General features: G+C 36.6%; 1 protein-coding gene across 1 annotated transcript in view; it reads right to left on the reverse strand.

Moving 5' to 3' along the window:
- Positions 1-2,010: 2,010 nt before the first annotated feature.
- KIF18A (kinesin family member 18A) overlaps positions 2,011-25,165 on the reverse strand; it is a gene marked incomplete at both ends in the record, with an annotated part of 36,115 nt that continues 12,960 nt past the window's right edge. The window contains 8 exons of the mRNA XM_079537536.1: positions 2,011-2,159; positions 2,538-2,647; positions 5,643-5,747; positions 6,047-6,527; positions 18,787-19,025; positions 20,238-20,359; positions 21,470-21,634; positions 22,935-23,097. Of these exons, the coding sequence (XP_079393662.1) occupies positions 2,011-2,159; positions 2,538-2,647; positions 5,643-5,747; positions 6,047-6,527; positions 18,787-19,025; positions 20,238-20,359; positions 21,470-21,634; positions 22,935-23,097 (1,534 nt within the window). The remainder of the gene's footprint in view (positions 2,160-2,537; positions 2,648-5,642; positions 5,748-6,046; positions 6,528-18,786; positions 19,026-20,237; positions 20,360-21,469; positions 21,635-22,934; positions 23,098-25,165) is intronic.

Here is a 25,165-nt window from a genome sequence, read left to right on the forward strand (position 1 = left end):
TATATCTCTTACATGCAACACAAAAGCTGTGTCTATCACAGCGGTATTAACAAGCAAAGCCCAACATGTCTCCTGCAGATGTGAAGCAGAATAAATGCCTCCCATGGACATTTTGTATTAAATAGCTTGCAAAAAAGAAGTCTCATAAATCAAAAACAAAGGTCTGCACAATTTCAACCTGGTACCAGGTTAAAATTAATCCCAAAAAGATGTTGTTCAGCATGGTAGAGAAGCATTAAAATTACTTCCCCGCCATTCATTTCATTCTATTTATTATAACATCTGACTGGGATACGGTCAAGTCCCAAACTTTTTTTTTAAAAGCTTTTCCTACATTTAGGATGCTTTTCAAAAAAACCTTTTCAACAGCCAATATTTTCTATGTCCCCAGCATCAACCTGTGCTCTCCACAATGACTATATCACGTATTTATACAAACCTTTTAGAACACAAGGAAGGCGATTTAATTTCATTTTTAACTATCAATGCCTATTTTGAAGGAGCTGTTGCTTCTTTGAACTTTGCTGATGAAGATCAAGACTCTGTCAGCTCCTCCCACAAGTGGTCCATGAAGTTTATACAGGCAGTTACTATTTTCTTCTTCAGAAGTGCTCTTAAACTCTCAACCGTATCAACAATAGCCACCAACACGAGCTAGAGGTATGAACTGCAAAGGTTTGCATTAGTTTGCCTAAATATCACAGGCTACAGAGTAAAAATACATGTATAAACCTCTAAAGATTTGGAAATACTCAAAACATTTTTAGGAACAGATTTGATAAAGGCTATTAGATGATGCAATCCAGTTCACTGCTATTGCGAGAAAACTTGTTGCTGTTTCCATCACAACAACCATGCGTTAAACCCTTCAGCCTGTTACAATTGCTGAAAGCCAGAACATTACTCTGCTGCACGCTTTATGCCACCTAACTTACTGAACTGCAAGTTGCTTGCTGGATTCAGGCAGGTATCTGACACTAGAACAACCAGTTACTGGACCTCCTCCTCTAGTTCCAATTAGTGTGGGGAAGTTCACACATCCACTTACATTTGTGCAGGCCAAGTACACCAGCACAACACTGCTAAGGGTGAGCAGGATGTTAGGGTGACAATGGAACTTTGCAACTCTTTGTCTCTGAGTATTAATTGATCAAAACATGCAGTATGAACTAGTAGATCTTAGAATACTTTCAAAAATTCTGTCTCTTTCACAGGTAAGAAGTAATTTTTCATCAAGTTCAATTCACACACGGCTCTTGTTTACAATTAAGAGTTTATTTAAAGTTATCAACAATATCATCCTATTTACAAATCAATTAAAATGCAAGTTAAAAAAAATTTACAAGTAAAAGTTAAAAAACAGTTTAAAATTTTAGACATAACACATTAAAAAAAAATGAAATCCTTCCTGCATTTTTCCTTCCTCCAGGTATGCTACATTGGTATTATCAATCCAAAATTGAGATGTTATCTAAGAACAAGCTGGCATCCTAATGCTGAAGATAAGTACACGAAACATATTTCACAGTATTAACACTATAAAATTTCAGTGACATATTTAGCAGGGCAAAAGAATTTCTAACTTCTCTATCATGAAGTTACTAGAAACCTGAATGTAAGTAAACAATTAGAGGAACTTGAAAAACTATCACCACTAATTCCCTTGCATCAAGTTTTAATCTTCTAGTCATCTTACAGGGAGAAGCTTACAAAAGTTACAGTGTAAGGTATACCACCCACTTCTAAATTCACAACTTCAAATAATATTTCATATTAATTTGCTATTATATGGAAAACATTTGTAAGCTTCAAATAGGAGACAAAAACCAAATGCATTTTATTTCAAAATTTGACAAAACACACAGCCCTATTTCCAGTAACTGGGTCTTATAAAATACTGCATTACTGAGAGAGACCTCTTTAACAAAATAATTTACAGGAGGAAAACAAAAGTCACTGTTCTCACTTGTTTTCCATCAATCCCATTTGAAATATGGATGAAGTCAGAATCTAAATCCTATTTTTTTTCTTGCAAACATGAAGTAAAAGGCTTTTGGATGTCCGTGCTTTAACACCCACTGCTACATTTCCTTCAGAAAAGCTTCTAGCAAGGTTTCTTGGCACATCCTGTTCTCGCTTCAAGCTCTTTGTTTTAATTCCTAATGAAGAAAAACATTATTACAAACAGAAGACATTATTTTAGTTTCTGATAAACTACAATTGGCAAAATTAAAGGGGTACGAGATTTCAAACTCCAACCACAGAAAGTTTTTGGTGGCAGTCCTTAGCTCTTGTGACAAGGTTTTCTTCACCAAGCTTGCAGTAATACTGAGTTTTCATTAGATACTATCCAGTTAACTGTTAAAATGTTAGGAATTTTATTTATTATTAAATGCATGGATATATTATTCAAAGCAATGGCTTAATATACTGATCAAAGCAGCACGTGCTGCTAAATCACCAAAATTACATGCATTGACCTTACATTTGAATCACCTATGAAAACTTGATTGCCAGCACAGTGTTTTGATGCTTACCTGACATTTTGGGTACTCTCAATACTCTGTTGTTTAACAAGACCTCTTGTCGAACACGCTTTGGAGAAATTGGGTCTTGCAGATTACCTAAGCCAGCATTTGATGTAGAACTGGAAAAAACAGCCAGAGGTTTTGCTCTCAGTCAAGCAATAAAGCTTTTACAGTAAATTTGTCCTTACAATATGCAAAATACATTAAATAGCATTATCTAGTATTGGTAGTTCACAACCAAATGCAAAGAATAAACTAATTTGTCTATGATGTTTATATATGAGAACGATTCCTCTTCTCTTCCTCTTTTTAAGAAATTGAGAAGAACATATCAGCAATGAAAGCAAGAATTAATGTTGCTTAATTGTGAAGTGAAGAACACATAACATATTACCTTCTGGAAAATCATAGAAGTCAGTTTGATAGTCACACGATTACATTAAGAAACAACAGCACATCACATGATTACATTAAGAAACAACTTAAGTATGATATCCCTGAAGCGACTTGTTCAAGGAATTCACAGTGGTCAAACTTTGTATTGCTACAGTAGCTGTTCCATAGGCTCCAACAACATGAGAAGGGGTGGCTTCTCTACTTTTCAGAGAAGCTGCAAGAAAGATGTTACAGCTTCAAACTCACTAAGAAAAAAACCTGTATTTTATGCCTTTTAAGATGATGGAATTAAAATCTACAGGGAAAAATATGAATCTGTCTGTAATCTCAGCCTTGCATGTTTTCCTCACTTGCATCCCTGGTTTCAATCTTCTAAGAATGCCTCATGAGCAAGTTTTTTTCTATTAGTGTCAAAGTTTCTGTGCTTTCCCCATCCCTCTAATGGGATTGTACTATGTCTACTTATAGTCATCTAACATGTACTAGATCTTTTAATAATTTTCTGAAAATATATAGCAAGCAGTGAAGACCAAGGTCTGCCCCGTATCTGTCTTAAGATCTAGTCACATTGCTGCTTCTTGGAGCAGCATTACAATCTTATTAGCCTAAGCTCTATTAGTAAAAACAGACTCTGTAATCTAACTGACTTATCTCCTGACAATAGGACCATTTCTAATTATATTAAAAGCATAGAGAATGTCTGAAATCTATATTCTTATTTTCATGTTAGTAGGAGATGAGCAACCGGAGTGAATAAATGTGAACAGGTAAAGCATGAAAGACGAGAGGTGGGAAAAAATAACAAAGATGAATTGAAAGGAAGCCCTCTGATAAAAAAGGAGCATCTTTTTCTCTGTGACAAATAAGTAGCTTTCATTCCTTCTCTTCATAAACACCAAGAAAAAGCCATAAAGAGTTTTAGTTTACAGTAAAGAATGCTCCTGGATCTTATCTTAAAACATTTGCCTTAAGATCAGAGAAAGCAGGCCCCAAAAGTTCACTTACTCTTTCTTAAAGAGGCAACAAACTCAGTGCAAATAATTTGTTTTGTTAAACCTCATAACCGTCTGAAAAATTGAAAGGGCACGACATGCCTCCTTCCTTATTCCAGAAAGAAAGCATTCAACAAGTAGTAACAATTAGAACAAAAACATGAGATTATATTTTATTCTTCCGGGAAAGTCTTCTATTTCAAAGATGGCAATAAAGAGAGTGCTTTAAGTTTCTTTCATTTCCTGAGATAAAGCTGTTGAACTTGTTTCTAATGGTCTTGAAACATTTTTAGAAGACCCATTAGGTAGCAGCTCCACTGGCTGCATAGCAGAAGGTGACTTATATTATGATCTATTAAAAAGTTGTATCAATTTTTGATCTTTTGAGGAAAGAAAAGGGAGCTGTTTCATCACTACAGACCAGACATAAATATTAATGTATTTACCAAATACATGAATAAATAGCTTTAAGTTGAGGGAGGGAAGATTTAGCTGGATGTCAGGGGGAAGTTCTTTACTATGAGAGTGGTGAGGTGCTGGAACAGCTGCCCTGAGAAGTCGGGGATGGGGCATCCCACCCTTGAACAAGGATGTGTTCAAGGCCAGGTTGGACGGGATCCTGGGCAGCCTGGTCTAATATTAAATGTGGAGGCTGGTGGCCCTGCATGTGGCAGGGGGTTGGAGATTCATGATCCTCGAGGACCCTTCCAACCCTGGCCATTCTGTGAGTCTGTGAAATTTTAAACAAACAAACAAAAAAACCAAACAACAAGCAGTACAATTAGATTCTATTCAGTTGCAGCTTTTCTGCCACTCCCACCAAACCTCTTTCCAGGTCTAAATACAGAACTGATGAAATGCAAGGGTGTTTTTCTTTTTTTCTTTTTCTTCACAGAATGAAACACAAGAATTTAGTCATAATAACTCAGAGCAGAAGTGAATTATTAGAAAAACAAAGGAAATGACCACGAGTATTGTCAGACATTTTCTCCACTTCCCATTTTGGCAGTCTTATGTCTTCCAGTGAAAGCACAACATTTCCAAATAAATTAGATTTTTGGATGATGACAGAATTACATTTTTTCAGAATTATATGATGTTTTTCTATTGAGATGACAGCAGATTTGGAAGATACACTCGTTTGTACTTATTCTATTAAAATAACAGAAGCCTCTAAACTAAAAGCTAGCTGAAAACCATTCTTCTCAATTTGTCAAGAGAAAACTTGAATTGTCAAAGATTTGAGTCAGAACATCTCATGTGCAGATTTGGATGACTTATATAAGATGCTTTTGAATTTGAAAGAACACCAAAACTGTAGTAAGAACAAGAGAAATGTATATGAACTCATTTAAACAGGAGTCAACTTTAACCTTGTGTAGCACCATAATGTGATGGAAAATACAGCAATGACAGCAGGGTAGCAGAGTCCCAGGCTGCAGTTAGAGAGGAGAAATCCATGTGCAGCAGCCACAGATGCAGAAGCAAATGAAAAAAGCTGCCCACCTTCGTAAGGCTTCACTTAGGCAGGGATCTCCAGCAAGACATCCTCGCCTCTGCTGCCAACCTTTAAATGAAGTCTGGGAAGGGGTGGAACCTGGCTCTAGCCCTTCTGGTCACTCAGGTATGTTGCTTGCACCTGAGCTCCCCTGCGTTGGCCCTGATCTCCCACCAAGAGCTCAATCACTGTTTCAGGTCATGACTTAGCATTCCTGCTACATCTTACCTTAATACCTTCCGTTTTCTCTCAGCAGCTGAAGTCATTGCCATATACGAGGGCTTCTCAAGTACTGAAGCAGGATTTTTGTTTTTCAAGGAAGAAAGACCAAATCTGAAATAAAATGATTTTACTTTATGAAATGTATTCTGGATAGAAGGCAAATAAAACTGCTCTCGTTATCCTCATTTCTTATTACTAACATATCATTGATTATAAATAATGGAAAAATAGTATCTGATACTAATTAAAATTTAAGGTTTGATTTTGAAAACATTAGTTAATTTTACTTGTAACTTCCACATCAATGACAAAAGACAGGTTCTTAAAAATAAGTAGTATTAAAATGTTTGGGAAATAGAAACAAAAAACCCAACAGATAACATTCCTTGCCCAAATAAATGGAAAAATACCTTTGAAGAATTCTATTGCTGCATGGTTGTGACTCCTTTGCAGATGAGTCAATAGAAATTGCATTTGTTTCACTTGTTTCTTCACTGAGAATTATTGTTGAGTCCATTCTATCTTCATCACAGTCTAGGATAACATCACACACAGAGTCTGTAATACTGGGCTTTCTCAGCTGAATACCTGTATTACATTCATTTGTTTCCTGAAGGCCTGTCAGGTGTAATGCTTGTTTTACCACAGTCTGTGAACAGCTGCTTTGCATTGGCTTTCTGCAAGATTCTGGTGTATATACAATAGGTCGAACTTCCTTGCTGAGAGAATCCTCCAAATGACAGAGGCTGAAGTGCTTGGATGCAGCAGAACTCGGAGTTTTGACTGGAGAATCCATTAGCTTTCGTCTAGTTTGCTTCTGTGGTGTTACTGCAAATTCTACTAGTTGCGTATTTCTCTTCGCTTCTTGTGTTGGTGTGCCAGAAGTTGAACCTGTGCAATGGCCAGCAGTTGGTTAGCACGTTCACCTACATTTAGCACCTAAATAATGCTTTTCCCTTCTATTCCCTTCTGAAACATGTTTATTAGCAGAAGATATTAGCATAAGTTAGCAAAAATACTATTTATTTCATCTACATATTAATTAGATCATGTAACTTTTATTACTTCTAATGCAGTATTGTCCAGATGGCAGCATTTGTTCTGTGGCACTCCAAGTATTATAAATATGCATAGACTGATATAGTTAATCCCAGAGATATTACAAGTAATCACAAGCAAGAGATGAGACATTACAACAGGGAATGGAAGAGTAAGAGCATTGAAAATGATAGCATTACCATGACAACTCTTAAATTAAGATGGTATCATCCCAGTAATCTACAGCTGCCTCCTAAACATGGTCATTTTTTTCCTAGCAAGTATCATGCAGGAGAATGAGCAATTATTATACAAGAATGAGACCGAATCTGTTAGAGGGAAAGAAATCCTTTAACATTGCCAATGAGGCAGTAGTGTTTCAGAAAAAGGCAAAGATAACAGCTATCTGAATTTTGTTAATCTTGATATATCTACTCCAGAAAACTAAACTGTTAAACAACCAACTAATCCAAACACACTTAGAAATCAAAAGCTAAGGCTAAGCAATACAGCACCAATTGGCCATTGTTGTGATTCATCCTGATTTTTCAGGAAGCGTCCCAATATTTTGTATTGCCACCTACTTGAAAACAAAAGCAATCTTAAAAGTAAAAGAGAAAAGGTCCCTCTTTTATTCAAGTTTCCAGTGAAGGAGGCTGATTTCAAGACAGCACTGTTCAAACAGCTAGGCTAGCAGTGACTTAAGTCAACCACACGTAGTTAAATGCAGAAAATTAAGTGTCAGGGAGGGAGGAAGTGAGACAGACACACAAATCAAGGACTGCAGAGACCTGCCAGAAAACAAAGTGCTCCTACATATAACTTTGCGTGAACAGAACAAGAAAAAGGCCACCATCCTTAAACACTTACATGGACTGGCCCCACTTCAGCCTGTAGCCATCATATCAATCAGCTCCCCTTTCTGCATTACCTACTACATTCCTAGGAGTAACTAAATTGTACCAAACGCTCCTACTTTTAAATTGCGCAGTTACTCAGGAATTCACTACAGTACTCATGTAACAGTGCAAAAAAAAGAAAATACTTATTTCTCCTAAAACTCCATACTCTTTCTGCCCCAGAATAAGAACTAGTTCAAACTCCTCAGAATGCCTAACTTCAATTCATTCATTAATGTGCTATTTTAGTAGTTCAATAATAATGCTTGCAATAGGAGAAAAACTGAATCAAGATATTGCATCTACCTCCTACCTGCCCGAGTTTGACTTCCTACAGAAGTGTGAATGAATCTTTCTCTGACTGTTGACCACTTCTCATTACTGGTGTAAGCCACAGTTAAAATCCAATCTACTATAGACAAGAAGCCTTAAGAATACCGTTTATTTAAAATCACATCTGGGCCTTTTCCCTAGTATATAAGAGCCTCACTGAAGAAAAGCATTCTGAAGGAAGATCTCAGCATCTTTCTTTTTAATTAAAAACCAAACAAACATACATTTCCTAGGCAGTCACAACATACTTTGAAACTAGATAGTATATGGTAGGCACTTCATGACCATCTAGAGATGATAGCCAATTAGAAGATATAAATCAGAGCTGTGAGGAAGTAGAGGAGGATTTAAAAACTACCATGAAGCCTAGACATGTTCAGTGAAGATGGAATGGGTAGCACCAAAGCATGTCAAAGCAGCAAGTAAATGAGATGCAAGAGATACGGCACAAATCTATTCTATATCACCAACATTTAATAATGAAACCACCTAAAAATAAAATAAACAATTATCCCACACTCAAGGGATCATTTTCAGTGAAAAATGTTTAAACAAAAAACATAATCTTAACCAACAATTCCTAAAGTAGGTTAAGTGAAGCTAAGCTACTTATGAGTTTCACAGACAACTATATGAACAGCTACAATTCTCTTATGATGTTTTCAGCTTTAAAAAAAAATGGAAAATTCAAGTTTCATGCTTGACATGAAATAAATAAATTTGAATATTTATGCATACATGCACTTGTGAGTGCACCCGTTACAGACTGCCTTGTCATACACAATGTATGCAAGGGATTTTTTTAATAAAAAATGCCTGTTTTTAATATTATATCTTATCTTAGCCTAACGTATTGTCAGTATTCACCAGATGAAGTGCAGAAAAGTGCAGCAAAATGTTGAGGCAGTAACTTGATTGTAATTTGCAACACTATCAACAATGTTACGCTTCATTAATCTGCTTGCTTAATCAACAATGCTATGCTTCATTAATTTGCTCTCTTTAATTCTGGTTTTCTGAAAGAGTATGATATTCTTCTCCATAAAAGATGTTCAATACCAACACTGCTCTCCCCAAATTTTTTTCTGGTCATCACAAACAAAAATACCAAGATTTTGTAGACGTAAAAAAAAAAACAAAAAAAAAACATTATATAATGTTTGCAATTAAGTCTTTGAAATAACTATCCATTAGATGTTTTAAGACACATTTTAAAATATTCATTTATTAGATTTTTCTCCTGCTCGTATGCATCTGTTAGAGTGTGTTTCGGGAAAAAGAGTGGTTAGAATTCTCTTTTCCTGCTGTTGCATTATGACAGAGTTTCCAGTTTCAGAAAGTTTGCTTACTGTAAGACAGTGAGGCTTTGCTAATGTCCTAAAGGTACTAGGAAGGAAGTCTGATGGGGAAACATTTTGGTGAGAGTGCCAAGTTTTAGAAGCTTCTTCAGGACTGAATACTGGAAGCATTTTTAATACTGGAAGCATTTTTAAATTAACCGTAAATGCAAGCATTTAAACCATGAATGAGATAGGTAAAGAACACAGAAGTATTGCCAACATTAATAATTTCTTGAATTTCATCATAATAAACTGTAATTCACACTGTAATACATCTACATTAATAGACAATTACAACAATTCCACATAGGGCAAATATAAGCCGTTAGTCAAAATTCAGACCTATTTTTAAAATCTAATTATTTCTGGAATTAAACTCAGAGCAAGAAGTAGTTTTAAAAAAATAAAAGCCTTGGGCCACAGTTAAGTGGAGAACATATTAAATATTCAAGAAAAGTCCCTTCTCAAAGCTTCTTGTGAAAGCATTAAGTCATTCCTAAAAAAGTAAACAAAAACATTATTAGCAACATCTTCTCTTCTCCAGGTTCAACAAGCCTCTCCCTCAGCCTGTCTTCACATAAGAGCTGCTCCAGACCTCTGATAATCTCTGTAGCATACGGTCCCACCTCTGAACAGCTTCAACAAAAGCTCTATGCCCCTTTGCCTCTTGAGGGCCCCAGATCCAGCTGCAGTTCTCCAGATGGGGCCACACGAGGGCAGAGCAGAGGACAGTCATTTCCCTCTCGCTGCCAGCCACCTCTTTCCATGCTGCCCAGGCTGCTGTTGATGTTCTGCAAGTGCATACTTCTGGTTCCTGTACAGCCTTTTGCCCACCTGGACTCCCCGCTCCTTCTCTGCAGCGCTGCTCTCACCAAGTTCTTTTCCCAGACTGTACACATAGGGATTGTCCAGACCAAGCAATCCAAAGCCTCTGTTCAACCTCTCTACATTTACATGGGCTTGCTTTCCAGGTCTGTCTAGGTCCCTACTTATGTTCTTCAGCTTGACCAGCAAATGCTGGTTCAGCCATGCTAGTTTCCTGCCTCCTCTGCAGGATTTCTTACACAGGGGGGTGGAGAGCTCCTGTTATCAAAAATGCATCCGTGAAGAGCTGCCAGCTCTGTTCCATACCTCCGTCCCAGAGAACAGCTTCTTCCCAAGGATCCCACTCAGTAATTCCTTCATCAGCCAGAAGTTCACTCTTCTTACTTTCAGGGGCCTTACTCTGTTCTTTACCAGGAGCATATTCCTTGAGATCACAAACTCAACTAGAGCACGGTCACTACAGACCAGACTACCTTCAGTCTTAACTTCTTTAATTATCTCCTCTGCAGTGAGCATTAGGTCCACTACCACTTCTCTGGTTAGTTTTTCTATTTCCTGAACCAGAAAGTCATCCTCAGCACACTTCACAGTCTCCTGGATTACTCAGAAACTGCCACAAGGTTTTCCCAGGAGACATCCAAATGGTTGAAATGCCCCATCAGGATGAGAGCCTGTGAAAATGAAGCAAGAAGGCCTCACCCACAGGCTCCCCATGATTATATAACCTACTGTAGGAGCCCAACCACCAGATGTCCTTTATTCATCCAGTCCCGGCCTGTTTGTGGCTCTTTCTCAAAGGCAGTTGTCCATTTCTTAACACGCAGGCATTCCCTGGGGTGGGGTGGATGTCCTATCTCTTCTAAAAAGCTTGTAGTTCTCCATCATGATGTTCCAGTGGTACAATTCATCCCACCACATTTCTGCAATATCAATTAGGTCATAGTTTTCCAAATCCACTGTGGTCCCCCAGCCCTCCTGCTCTCCTTCTCATGCTGTTTGCATGGGTGTAGAAGAACTCCACCTGGGCTGCTGGTTGACATTACCTTCTTAGAGGAGCCCCTCCACATTCCTTCAGGACAAGTCTGAGATTTTTCCCAGCTATCTTCTTAAGTTTTACAGCGTTCCCTGGCCTGCTTCTGTCACTTAAATGTTTATGACAGAATCCTGTAAAAGCCCATTGCAACTCTAAGGTCATCTAGTCCAACTCCTCTGCAATGAACAGGGACACCTACAGCTTGATCAGGTGCTCAGAGCCCAGTCCAGTTTGACCTGGAATATCTCCAGGCATGGGGCATCCACTACCTCTTTTGTCAATCTGTTCCAGTACTTCACTAGCATCATCCTAAGAACCTTTTACATCCAAACTAAACTGCCTTGTTCTAGTTTCAAACCATCTCCTTTTTCCTAGCACAACAAATCCTGCTAAAGAATCTGTTCCCCTTCTTTCTTACAACCTCATTTAGATACTGAAAGGCCACTACCAGGTCTCTCCAAAGCCTTCTGTTCTCTAGGGTGAGCAGCCCCCAGCTCTATCTATCCTCAAAGGGGAGGGGAGGTGTTCAATCCCATCCATTGTGGCCCTCCTCTGGATGTGCTTCAACAGGTCCATGTCTGTTCTATACTAAGGACTCCACATCTGGATGAAGAACTCCAGAATGAGTTCTCACCAGTGCAGAGTAGATGGGCTCACCCTTCCCAGACTGAAATGCAGTTTAAAGGTAATTGCCATAATTCCTTCTGTGTATTGTTACCAAATTCACTCAATTTAAAAGTAAAAATCATCCCCAACTGAGCAACAACCACCCAAACAGTATGAAGTGGCTTTTGTCTTTAACTTTTTACTACCTGGTTCAAAAGACTACTTAGAAGAATAGATTTATCAGGAGAAAAAGTATTAGACATTTGCAGAAATGAAATGCAAGCTAATATGAAAAACAGAATGCAATATTTACAGAACATGAGTCATAACAAAAGCAAGTTGAATTAATGACAAGAGAAATGATAAATTGGGCTAGACCTAATTGATGCAGAGGACAAAGTAAAAAAAAAAAAAAGTCTTTTGGAACTGATGTTAATACATGCATACAAGGGGAATATTTCTGGAAACATTCTAAATTAAGTCAGCCAGGTTCTTCTGCTAAAGCAAAATCAAATATTAATGTATTCATTTCAATAAACATTTCTGAGCAACCAATGATTGATCCAATTACTATACTAATCATACATTTTGATTCTTCTAACAACTGACTTGTGGAATTCCGCATTGCAAATGAGGTCTAGTGAATGAATTTCATTTATTTAATCTCCTTGTGACCCAAAGGCACCTCACTGTGAAGGTGAGTTTAACAATTGCTTTACAGAAATCAAGGAAACAACCCCCAAAAAACAGAACAGCTGTGAACTTAAGAGGCTAAAATTCTGGCTATGTAGTTGTGGGTCCCAATGGTCTGGAATACCATTTCACATCACATGAGAAAAATACTCAGTCATACAAGACAAGCATGAAAAAGCTGTTCAGTATATGAGGAATCTCTCCTATACACAAGCAGCATGCTTTCTGAATTTTTAATGATTCTCCTCCTATATACAACTACATCCCAACTTTTCCTGTCATCCCATATAATAAATTGACTTCACTTTTGGATGTTTGTCACTGGGGGAAGTAATGGATACTTTTTCTTTTTCCTACTGTAAATCAATTTCATTCTCTCATTGCTAATGTAAGTAAGGCTTCCGGAAATGGGATGCCTGAAACGATGCCAAGATCCTTCCTATTCACAGAAATAACTGCAAGCACCAATCATAGCTTTCTACCCATCAGTTTATGCTCTGAATCCTGTGTGGCTCTCCATTGAACAGCCAAAACCAGTCTAAATTCATTTTTAAATGAGGTTACATTTACATTAACATGAGGTTTTCCTAGTGTTACTTCATTTAATGGAAATAGTTGGGTTGCTCATAAAGTTACACATTCTGGACTCACAAAAAACAATTGTAACGTATAATTAAAAATAGAATGATAAAATAAAATGCTAAAAATAATATGAATGAAAACTCAGGAATGTACATTCATAAAATAATTGTTTTTAAAAGATCTCACCTATTAATAGAGTATATAAGCAGGTTCAGATGTTATGGAAACAGCATGTTAAGGCTTCAGAATGAACATAAGCAAGAGTAGAGGTTCTGAAATTAAAGAATTTTCAGTCACAGAATAAAATCCTATAATCATTAAGGCTGGAAAAGACCTCAAAGATCATCTAGTCCAACCATCAACCTGTCCCCCACAATGCCACTAAACTGGTCATGTTATAGGAAGGTTTTTTTATTTAAGAAAACACAAATTAAACTGCTAAGGATGTATAATCAAGTAACATAGAAAATACTTGTGTTCCTGAATTATTTAAATCAAACAATTGGCAATTAAATCAGAGTGTGTCGTTTGGGAGTAAATTTGAAGCAATCTCAGGTTATGTTCAAAAATCCTGGAGTAGTTAAAAAAAAAAAAAAGTACAACCAGAAATTAGAGACAGATTCTCCTGTACAGAACATTCCTTGAAATGCTATACATACAATGCGTTAGCATGAAAAGTTACATAAACTGTGGCAAAGCCAACAAGCTTTAATTAGCTTGTGCAGAGAATTAACGGTCTTAATAACTTGACCACAGAAACATGTTGAAAGAATAGCCAGACTTTTGATCTTGTTCTTTCCCCCATAGCTTTATAGCATTTAAAACACAGGAGAGCTTTTCCATGTAAGAAATTCTTTAAGTTCTATGGATTACTAGAACTCAGCTTAAATTCTACATCATTTTTAAACTCCTGATAGAGAAAAGGGTGTCTTTTAAGATCATGTTGAAACCGTTAGCAATGAAGTCAGTGTTTTGGAAAAGAAATTCAAAATACTTCTTGTGATTCACCTTGAACAAGAGAATAAAAATCCTTACTTTGACCTTTAGCATCATTTTTGTTCTTTTTTATTCTTAAGTCATTTACTAGCTTGACTTCTTCAGAAGCAGATAATGGAAATACACAGTTAATGGAGTAACCCAAAACTTAAGGTCCCACTTTCATAACTTTTCTTGATTTACAGAACTGATTCAGCTGCATTGGATTTCTGGAGACAGTGATTATAATCCAATAAGTTATTTGACTTGAAGCATTCCAATCTATGAGAAAACACTCATCAACAATTAATTTGCATTTCAAAAATGTCGCGGTTCCCTCCAGAATAGCTGTCAGCAAAAGATAAATGTATCACTAGAAACTGAGTGCCTGCAATCAGTGCCTCGTGTTTTATGGTAGGCAGAATTAAGTGGTTTCCTTTAAGCACAGATGTATGTGTGTAATGTTATCCTGAAAATGTAGTTTCTATACGTAAATGTGGATAGTGCATGGATGTTGCATACAATCCTTAAACCTCAGCAAGTACGTAATAATTGACTCCATAAGCTTAGATGAAGGTAAATTTATATTTTCCACAAGTACTACATCAGTAGTTTTTAACATCAGTCACTTTTTTTTTCCCCAATATCTTCTCCAAAGCCTTCATGCAAATGTAGGTTCAAGAAAAAGCCATCATTTGTTCTCAGCTGACCTAGCACAAACTCTTCCTTTGCTGCAGACCCTTCCCTTCTGCTACAGAAGCATGTTTCCTTGGGACAAATCATTTAATTGCCACCTAGTAACTTGGCTAACCTTTTCTCCACAATTACTCACTTGGAGTATTTCAGAAGTTCCTTCTCTAAGTAATGTATTTATTTGAAACAGGAGAGAAAAATATCGCTGCTCCCTACTCACACTGTGGAAATTAAGAATCAAATCTCAAATTAACTGTTTTGCTCCTCCCCCATGACAAGCTGAAGTCTGTGCAGTTATAGGTGAAATATGGATTTTTATACAAAAAAAGTAACTGCTGTGAAACACATATACACACACACACACACACTATATATATTATATATATATATATATATATACATATATATATATATATATATATATATATGTGTAAAGTGTGTGTATATATATTTGTCTCTGCGCAAAAACACTGCTTCCTTCCCAACACCTTAAAGAAGTGATATCAATAATGAAATAACACTGCGCTAAAGGTGTGGGGAGGATCTGTAAAAATCTTCCTTTTCATTTGTTCACTAAGATCTTAGGTCAGCTCCTGCTAACAACTGCCAAGCATACTTCTGAAATGACTTAAGGGAGAAGGAACTGGATTTCTGAATAATTTATTTTATCTTAAAGGAAAAAAAATTACTGCATCCTTCCTACTTCTCATCATGATGCTGCCTTTCTGCTTCTTCACACTTTCCCATGCTCATACGTTTTTTTGATTTACAGTGTTTTTTTTTTTTCTTAATAGTTTCATTAGTTTTTTCTGCAAAAGAGAAGTTACTTCCATAGCATAATATCAGGTAATACTTTCAAGTATTTTTCAAGTGAATTCAAAAAACAATTGAAGTAGAGCTATTTCATTGCGTTTATTTTGTGCTCCACTGGAATTTTTTTTAAGTCACTTTATTTTCAGCTGAAATGGACTACTTATTTTCTACCTCCAGCATCCAACATGTAAGCAATGACTGTGCAAACACACATGCTATCTTAGAAAGAACACAAAGATTAAAATAATGTAAAAATTATAAATGTTAATAAACTTTTTTTTTCTGATCACAGTTCTCCATTTTAGAACTTTAAAAATTCCATTATGCAAAGTCAATTCTCATTTCAATTCCAATTCCACTTCAAATGTCAAGTTCTCAATACAGTGGTACCTGGTAGAAATTGTTATCCCATACAGTTATGTCTACAAGGTTTTGTAGAATGATGGCTACCAGCTGAGCAGTAAATTTTACAGTAAGAATCGCCCCCGAGCAAAAAGCTGCTCAAGAAAACTTATTTCATGTTAGCCCACCAACTAAAGCTGCCAATGAGAAAGAATGCGAGAGAGAGGTAGACTCTTCATGAGGAATATCAGGTATTGGTGAGCCTAGGAGCATCATAATGCATTTCTACAAGCTCAAAGCAAACAGGAAGAGCACAATTAGATTACGAGAAAAAATGTGATGTGCCTGGTTACCATATCCTTTCATGTTACATAACTTCAATTTGAAAGACAGTTCTTTCTAACTGCTTTTCTCCTGCCTGTAGTACAAGCAGCACATGAAACTTTTTTTTTTTCCTATTTCCACAGAGACTAACAAAAATAAAAACACAGTAAGGATTTCTACGAACATCTTTAGGCAAAGACACCATTTACATTTGGAGAGAAAAATCTGTCTTGCTCAAAAATAATGTGTCCATTTACTTAGAAAGCCATAAGTTGAACATTCAGAACTGGAGAATGTCTACTTCATTCAGATTTGCAATACAACCCTTCAACTTATGTCTATGATTCTACAAGAGTGAGTAGTTGATGCCTTAAAAGTTCCTGTAAGTATTCATATAATGATTTTAGTGCTTCTGAGCAAGAATAGATCTGGTGTAGCATTTGATGAAAGGCAGAACAGAACCAGAACTCCACAATGAAGCTTGCACTAGTGTAAGTAAGCTACAGAAATTTAAATTTATGACAATATCCCACATATGACAAGACAATCTCTACAATCAATATTTAGCTACAGTTTACAGAGTTCACAGAAATGGTATTTGGATCTATTTACACACTCTCCTCCTTACACCCAAGCAAAAAAGAAGAGTTCCAGTCTTGGACCTTAGTGTATCAGCAATGCATCCTCAACATGAATACTAGCTAGCAGCACTGCTTCACGCTTGCCTTGCACATTTACAAGACAGAGGTCAAAGGAAAACTCATTCTGTGCAAATCTTGAGTTCTCATTTTATAAAAGGTTTAAAGAAATTCACATTTTTCCTTCCACAGTCAGACTAACACTTCCACAAGCCCACCATTATTCTAAATACTATAGAAAATGAAATTATGCTGAACATACAAATTCCAGGCAGATAATCACAATCAAAATTATGAAGGAAAAGAGCCTCTTCCATTCTCTCCACAAGTGCACTTCTCTGGATACATACACAAAACATGATCTGAATTGAGTTTTGTGAGCTAAACTGCTAATACCTAGAATTCTAGTTCTAGCACTGGATTCAAGATGTTACAGTGGTTAAATTCTCAGAGGAGTTTTGACAAAAACAGAAGAACACCTTCAACTCTTTCACTAAACAAATGTGCTTTGTTGTGACAGAATAAACAGACTAGGAAACTAACTTTAAACTGTATTCTCTTTGTTTATAAACAGATAACTAGAACAAGAAAGCAACTTTCTAAAATCATTTCATAAAGCTTTGCAAAATAGATTTTCATTAGTATCCTATCATAGAAGCAATGCAGATTCTATCACGACTACTGTAATTTGCCAAAGACTGCCAGCAAACTGTGATAATACATCCAATTCCTTTCTGCACTGGAAATATAATTGGAGCAGAGTGAAAGAATGCTGCCTCCCACTCAGATCTGCTGCCCTCACTCTAAGAAGGACAACCACGTAAGCCACTAACTGCTTTTAACCTTGCTGAGCCTCTGACTAGCATGGGCAGAGCCCTAAGTGCAACAGCTCTTTCCTTCTCTCCTCGAGTGCTAAAACAAATGATTCTATACCTTAAAGAAACAGCCCACACAATACAATCTGACATTATGCTGCATACAGCAAAATAAACAGGTCAGCGCTCTGGTTATGATCAACAGCAGTATTAATGTGTCAAAATCATGCGTGCATTTGATGAAAACTGAGAAAAAAGAACTTCAGCAGAGCAATTCTCTATCCCAGAACAAGCTGAATAACAGAAAGCTAAAGAAAGCAAGGAACTAATTGCACAGTGCTCCAGGGCTTACTGCTTCTCCATGTCAACCACCTTTTGAGAAGCACAACAATTATTAAAAGCTTCCTTTTTGTTACCTATAGATATCTTTCACTATTACAATTTATTAGCTTTACCCAGAAAGCTAAAGTGTGCTGAGTGTTACCTATCCAGAATAGAAGATTCAAGCATTGCACCACAGCAGCTCTGAGATGCCAATTCACCATCCCTCAGGACAAATGCTCCAATGCAACTTGTTTGCTTTCTGGGAGAAAAATCTAAATAAGAAGAAACAGCTGTCTAGAGTCATGGGGAATTCATGGGGCCATCACCATGCTGCAAAAGAGCCAATTTCACAATAGAAACACTGAACCTTCGATCCTTCAAGAAATAAACTTGTAAGATGTTGTACTAAATCGTTTCCAGGTAAACTCACAATTAACAGGAAAGCTCATTCTGCTCAAATATAACTTCAAGCTGAGTAACTGTAGTAGCTGCTTAACTTTTAGAATCACTTTGAAATAATTACAGTACAATTGACACCAGAACTTTTTCCATCAACATCAACATCACCTGAGAGACTGAAATGGATTAGTAATGCTACAAAGTACCTCGGAACACTGATGTACGGGCCATGTTACAAGATGAAAGGGAGTTATTTGTTAGAACTGAGCTCCTAGAAGTGTCTGGCCACTGAAAGAGTATCTAATAAGGAATGGCATTCACTTTTTTCTCATTACAGAAAGTGGCCCTGAATCTCAGTTTTACATTCACCCTCAATATTAGCAGAAGTGTGCATCCACCACTACACATTAATGAGACGCAGCTTTTTCATGAAATACTTAAATATTTCCAACAGAGAAAAGATTAGTTATATACTTACAGCATGGGGTCTTCTGCTTGTTCACAAGTTGTGGGAATGCAAAGATAGCTGACACATCTAGCTCACGGTTTTCCTTCTGTTCATCATCCCCAGTCTGGTCAGCCCAAACTACTGATTTTTGTCTTTGAATCAGCTGTTCTACCTCTCCAAATTCAGCCTCAGTTAAAGTATTTGTCAACCCAGCTTCTTTCAAAGTCAGATACTGCTTGCGAAGAACTGGAAGCAAAGCATTTAGAACTCTGTAAAACAAGACAAATGTGACTAAATCACAGTCTGGTCTCTACTAGCACTGCTGCCACCACTAGTAATTCAAGGGTTTTCCCTTGTCCTCCTCCACCCTGGAGATCTGTTTTATGTCATTCCACAAAATTTCAACTAGGAAAAAACATTCTTGACTAAGCTGAGTAACTTTTCTCTTTAGCAAAATCAAGTATTTCACTATAAGAATTTTCCAAGTATAGTTTTTCTTTAATGTCTACGATCCTCAGTTTTTCCTCACTGTTTCTAAGATCCCTCAATCAGTACAAAAATAGTTGTCATATCCTGACGGAATTTGGACTTCCTAAAATTAAGGATGAGATGCACGCACAACTGCAAAACAAATTCAAATGACAGAAGTTTCAGAAACGTATATGAATAAAGGAATTTTTGTTAGCTCTTGCCTTGGTTGCAAGACTAAGCTCTAGGTTCAAACAGTAGCCAAGGGGATGTGCATGCAAAAAAACAAATGAGAAACTTGAAGTTACAGAAATGGAATGTTAAGTGTTTGGCTTTCAGCTTTGAAGGTTTGTGTATTTGTTATTGTAAAGCTTATGCTAAATACCCTTTCTTCAAACGATGACTAGCAGCCAGTTATTTCATTTTGGAATTATTTCATTATATACATTTTACATCTATTTACGGAAGACCTTTGTGATTACTTCTCATTGCATATCTTGCACCCCGAAGGCTTGTATTCAACAGGTTCAAGAGACTGATGACAGAGCTGATATTTACCTTCAAATTCAGCTTTTTTTTTTTTTGCAGTCTGACCACATATATACCAGTTTAATTATAACATTCTCAGTACAGGTAGAAGCATTTAATTTCCTGCACTGTAGACACGAACACAAACGCACAAATTGCAATCAGTACTGTTCAACATAAAAGTGAAAAAAAGATACAGTAGCCTATTAACAAGTCCTTAAAGCTATGCAGAGAAAAATGAAGTAAAAATAAGTGATGGACACAGTGCTCACAGTTTCAGATAAACAAAGAATGACAGAAAGCAAGATTTACCAAGCTATTATTTTCCTTACTTTTTTATAGAAGAAAACAATTCTAATCTTAAGATAAAAGTGAGAAAAATCATGCTTCTGTTTTAACTAACTATCAGTTCTATAGATATCCCAAAGTTACAAATGCCAAAGAGGAAGTTTTAAAGAGGCCTCCTGTACTGAAATTGTACTTACTTTTCCATCTGCTTATAGTGCTGATCTTGAAAGGACAAGAGAGATAGCATGTGCTCAATCTGGGCTTTCAGGTCCTTAACTTCTAGGTTTAAATGGCAACACTGAAGATCTTCATGCAGTTCCTTAGGAAATTAGCAATGAAAAAAAAAAACCAAACAAACAACTGTAGACCAAATTATAAGTGAGAAACTGAAGCATAAAATGAAAAATAATCATATTAATAGGTGATATATTGAAATGTAAAGCTAAAATGGATCAATAGTATTCTAATAAATTTCTTGTGAATTGCTTGATTTTAATTTACATGCATAAATATTTTGTTAATTGACAAAAAGATGAGTGTGCTCTAATTAGCTCTAGGAGTCCAGCAGGCACACATGTATTTACATGTGCATGGCCAAAGATACACTTGCTTCTTTTCCTATGTACTTGCTCCATATTTGCATTTCAGTGATGCTGACTAGAACAAGTGTCCCTCATATTCAGTTATCTTCCTGTGATGCCAATATTTTATTTGAAATACTTTAAAATTGACCCTTACTGTATAAAAAAATTTTAGTCATCCTAATATAAATATTCCATTACTTGAGTTATACAAGTGCTCATTGCACAATGTAATTCAAGCCAGCCTAATTGCCAACTGAAATCAAAAGGCAGAGAGGAAAATCCCCAACCCTTTCTTTTCCTCATCTTTTTTTTCCTGTACATGCTTTCATCCCTCCCCTTCTGCCAGCTCAGGTGTTCACTTGGGACTGCATCAAGCTCGAGTTGCTAAAACTTGGAAAAGAGCTTAACGCAATTTCTTCCCTGATTCTCACCTCTCTCGCAACCTTGAAATGAATTTTTTCCTTTTTTTTTTGCCAAGATAAAAACTAGATGAGGCATGCTTAGACAAGCATTAAGACCTACTGTGAAGGTAAGAACAGAGGTGTAGGGCAAGAAGCAAGATCAACTCTCCAGCAGCTGTCTCAAGTGCTCAGCCATACCATTTATTTACCTTTAGAATGTGTTTTCACAGGTAATTATACACTTTTACACGGAATGACTGTACAAACAACATGATACCATTATGGTAGAAAATCTAAAATACTTAACGCTAGATTTTGAAACCACTCTGAAAGAATTAGTCACAGTCAAAACCACAAGGGAGATGGAAAGAAGAAAAATCTATCCTTGAGTCACATGTTGCTTACAGCGCATGAAATCTGCCCTTGAAGTGAAAGGCCTTTTACCTTTGGAATACAGCCACCTTGATCCAGGAGGCGCATTTCGGTTTCAACGCGATGCAGCCAATTGGTATTTTCCTCAAAATGTTCCATCTTCTCCTCTTTCTTCTTCTGTACATGTGCACAGTAGGTTCTAAGCCTTGCAAGCATATGATCCCGCTTGCAAGTGGCCTAAAATTGAAAAAGACACAGCGCTGAAAGTGGCAACTTTCATCTGATATTTTCTAGCATCTCTCTATAAAATAATCCTATATACTTACTTATATACTTAGTCATTTTTGACTAGTTTAATAAAAGTAAAATAGCTCATTCTTCTTATGGAGCATCACTGAACCACATGTAAACATTCCTATACTCATTTAATTTTATCATTATTATGGCCTACTCTTGTTAGTAACTTATTGTACTTATAGAATAAGTGATGCTTGACTATTAGGCACACCTGTAAGTTACCTAATGGCTAAAATATCACTGGAGCATTTGAGTGCAGTACTGCTAAGATCCAACAAAGAAGCCTGCTCTTAAGAAACATTTACATGAAATTGTGCGTGAGCACACAACCCCCACTATGAACACAACTGCGCCCCACTGGACAAAAGCATTACTTCAGAGTTTCTATGACATGATAGAATTTTAGAGTGTTAGTCACTTGAAATGTCTTCATGACAACCAAAAACTTGCAACATTTTTTCCTATTTGGACCAAATGCCTTGTGAATTACTGAAAAAAAAAAAAAAAAAAAAAAATAGTAGCTTGCAAATTATCACCTTCAGCTCAACGCAGACTGTTACTGTCACTAATCAAAATCAGCCCCACCATGAAACTCAGTTTCATGAGTACATAAAGCATGTAAGCCAAATTGTATCAGAGAAATTAAAATACTAGATGTTACCTTGATCTTCTAGAAAGAAGCAAGCATTCAGTGCAACATCAACTGTTAATAATTAGCCTCATACTCTTGAGTTAAATTTCATGGCAATTAAACATGATTTTGGCTCACGTGACCTTGCCCATAAACAGCTATTCAGAGATGGTTCGGTGATTAGTGGAAACAATAAGAATCTGTCTTGTTTAGCACAATGTCAGTGTTTCTCCTTATGAACAGGATTAGTAACAACACATGGTTATATCAGCTTCATAACAGCCTCTGTGGCTGTACCATCCATACATTATCACAGTTTTTGGACAAGATCACTGTGAGCCTCCCAAGGCATTAAGTAACTATGACACACTCCAACCTGCAGAAGGTTCAGCTGAAAAAAGTTTTCACAGTTAACAGTAATGAGCAGAAACATATAGTTTATGTGGCATGGGGAAAAAGCCTGACTGGCATTAAAGTAATATTTCTAACCTTAATACAGAGAATGTTATCTGAGTGTTAATCAGAGTGTCCCATATCAACCGTATAAATAACAAAGCAGTAGCTAATTGTTGAAGTTGCATAAATACTTTAGGACTTTAGACAACTCACCTTCTCTATTCTTTCTTCAGAGCATATCAGCTGAATTTGTTCATGATACTGTTTCTGATAATAAGCCTTCAGTGCACTGACTTTCAGCTGCATTTCCAGCTTCAGGTATTCTTCTCTGATTTCCTCACGGTTTGCAAACACATTTTTAAGAACTTCTTTGTATCTATTACAAGTGAAGTATCACAAAGATAAGCAAGTGAGCTACTAGTACTTTGTTATTACATGCAAACACACACAGGCCATCCTCTACTTTGGGAAAGTCTCCAATCCAAGCTGTAAATCAGAACATGCATCACACCTTAACTCTTTTCAGGCTAATAGGGGAAACAGTGATGGAAGATACTTAGAAGTTACTCCAACTACACTAATGTCTAAATGGACTCAAAAATCTGCTTATCCCTAGTCTGCAATGCAAATTAGAGTAACAAGCATAAGAAGAAAGCCTAGAAAGATTACCACATTGCAATGTAAGTTTCTGTGGTGGTACTCTTGCCCTTCATTCCTAGATACTGCAAGAGCAGTCCAGAATAGTCAAAAAGATTCAATCATGACACCAAGATAATACTCACATAAGGTGACAGTTAAACATGCAAGCATTCTAAAGATATGCAAAATTAGATTGCTATACAGTGTTTGTTACAGAGCATCATGAAATGCTGTACAGTTACTATAAAATTGAGCATAGGCTGAAGTAGAGAACAAGCTGAAGAGACATTCTTGCCATAAAGTTAACTTTTAGACAACGCATTTCAGAAGCAGCAATTTCATAATCTAAATTCTGAACAGCCCAAACTGTCTTATTACTTGCATTTTAAGAACAGGTAACTTTTTTCTATAGTTTCAGAAACCCAGGAGTCTTGCCCAAAGTTCTCCAGACAATGCTACTGTATTGATGTAAATATCTGTACAGACACACAGTGAATTTAGAAAAACTTCTTTAAGGAGTAAGATATTCTCCTGCAGAACATGACTGCTTTTACTTTACACTATTACTATCTATACAAACAGTCACCCTATGAGTGAATGTTTGCACAAGCAGCTGAAATTTTTTTTTTGCCTCCACAGTATCCATAGAAACACAGTCCCTCCCACCTGCTTTGGTAATACAGCAGCAGAGAAGTGATGGCAAATTCTATTATTTTAACAACAGTAAAATTCTGCAAACAGTTTAAGTGAAGCTACAGAATAGAATCTCCTCCTGCACTCCGTAATTATTAGGAACTATTATCACTATGTACCAATAAATGAACCTTTTGTGTAGTTAAAGATCAGTGTCCCAGCTACAGTATCAAGTAGAGAAGCCTCTGCAAAACTCCTGCTTTGAGAGGGATTTCTCAGTAAGCATACTTTTCTGTGAAAGAATCTTCCCTATTCTTCACTTAATGTTAGAGTGAACCTGTAAGCACATGCAGGATATAATCATCTCTGGACTACCTACTTTCAGAGCTCACAGACCTACGCATGGGTGGCAGTACCAAAGTCAGTGTCCAAGGTCTGCATCAATAGGCTGAAGACTTGAAAGTTTGGCAGACATCACGTCTCCTAGCTTTAGTCAACAGAAAGCACAGGAATGACTTCTAAGTTTGAAAGAGCAAGAAGAGCAATCAAGTGAGCCTAAACCCCTTTCAGATCACACTGGAAGATATCTTTGTTGGTTTTTTTTTTGAGGCTTAGCCTCAAAATCCTCATCATGCGATACTATTACTTAGTATGCTTTAATAAAATTTTTCAAATACCCTTAATTTAGGGATCTGTGAATTGGTGTAGCCATAGCAGTCAAAACCCTGATTTAGATAGAGAGAAGAATATAGATAAACAAAGAATGTTCTTCACAGAACTGTGGTATATATGCCACGGTAGAAAAGTGGTAATATTTAGACAGGACAAAGTAATCCATTAAATGACCTCTTAAACTTACAGTTAAATAAGGAACTCGTCCAAACTGCTAACGTTTTGCAGATAAGAATGACACTTTACCATCTCTTTCCAATAAAATATCAAACTTGTACTTTATGATGAATGAAGAGACAACCAATATCCAGTAAGTAAAAGCATTTCCCCCTACACAATTTCTTAACTATTTTCTGAAGAGGTTTCACAAGCACAGCTAAAGATACCTAACAGCTGTAATTTCTTTGGTTTTGATCCAGACACTTGATGCTAACAATATATCTCTAAACAATATATAATAAATTTCTTCTCCTTCAGCAGATAAAAAACACATACACAAT

This window comes from Tetrao urogallus (genome assembly GCF_951394365.1).
Source record: "Tetrao urogallus genome assembly, chromosome: 6".
NCBI classification, from domain to species: Eukaryota; Metazoa; Chordata; class Aves; order Galliformes; family Phasianidae; genus Tetrao; species Tetrao urogallus.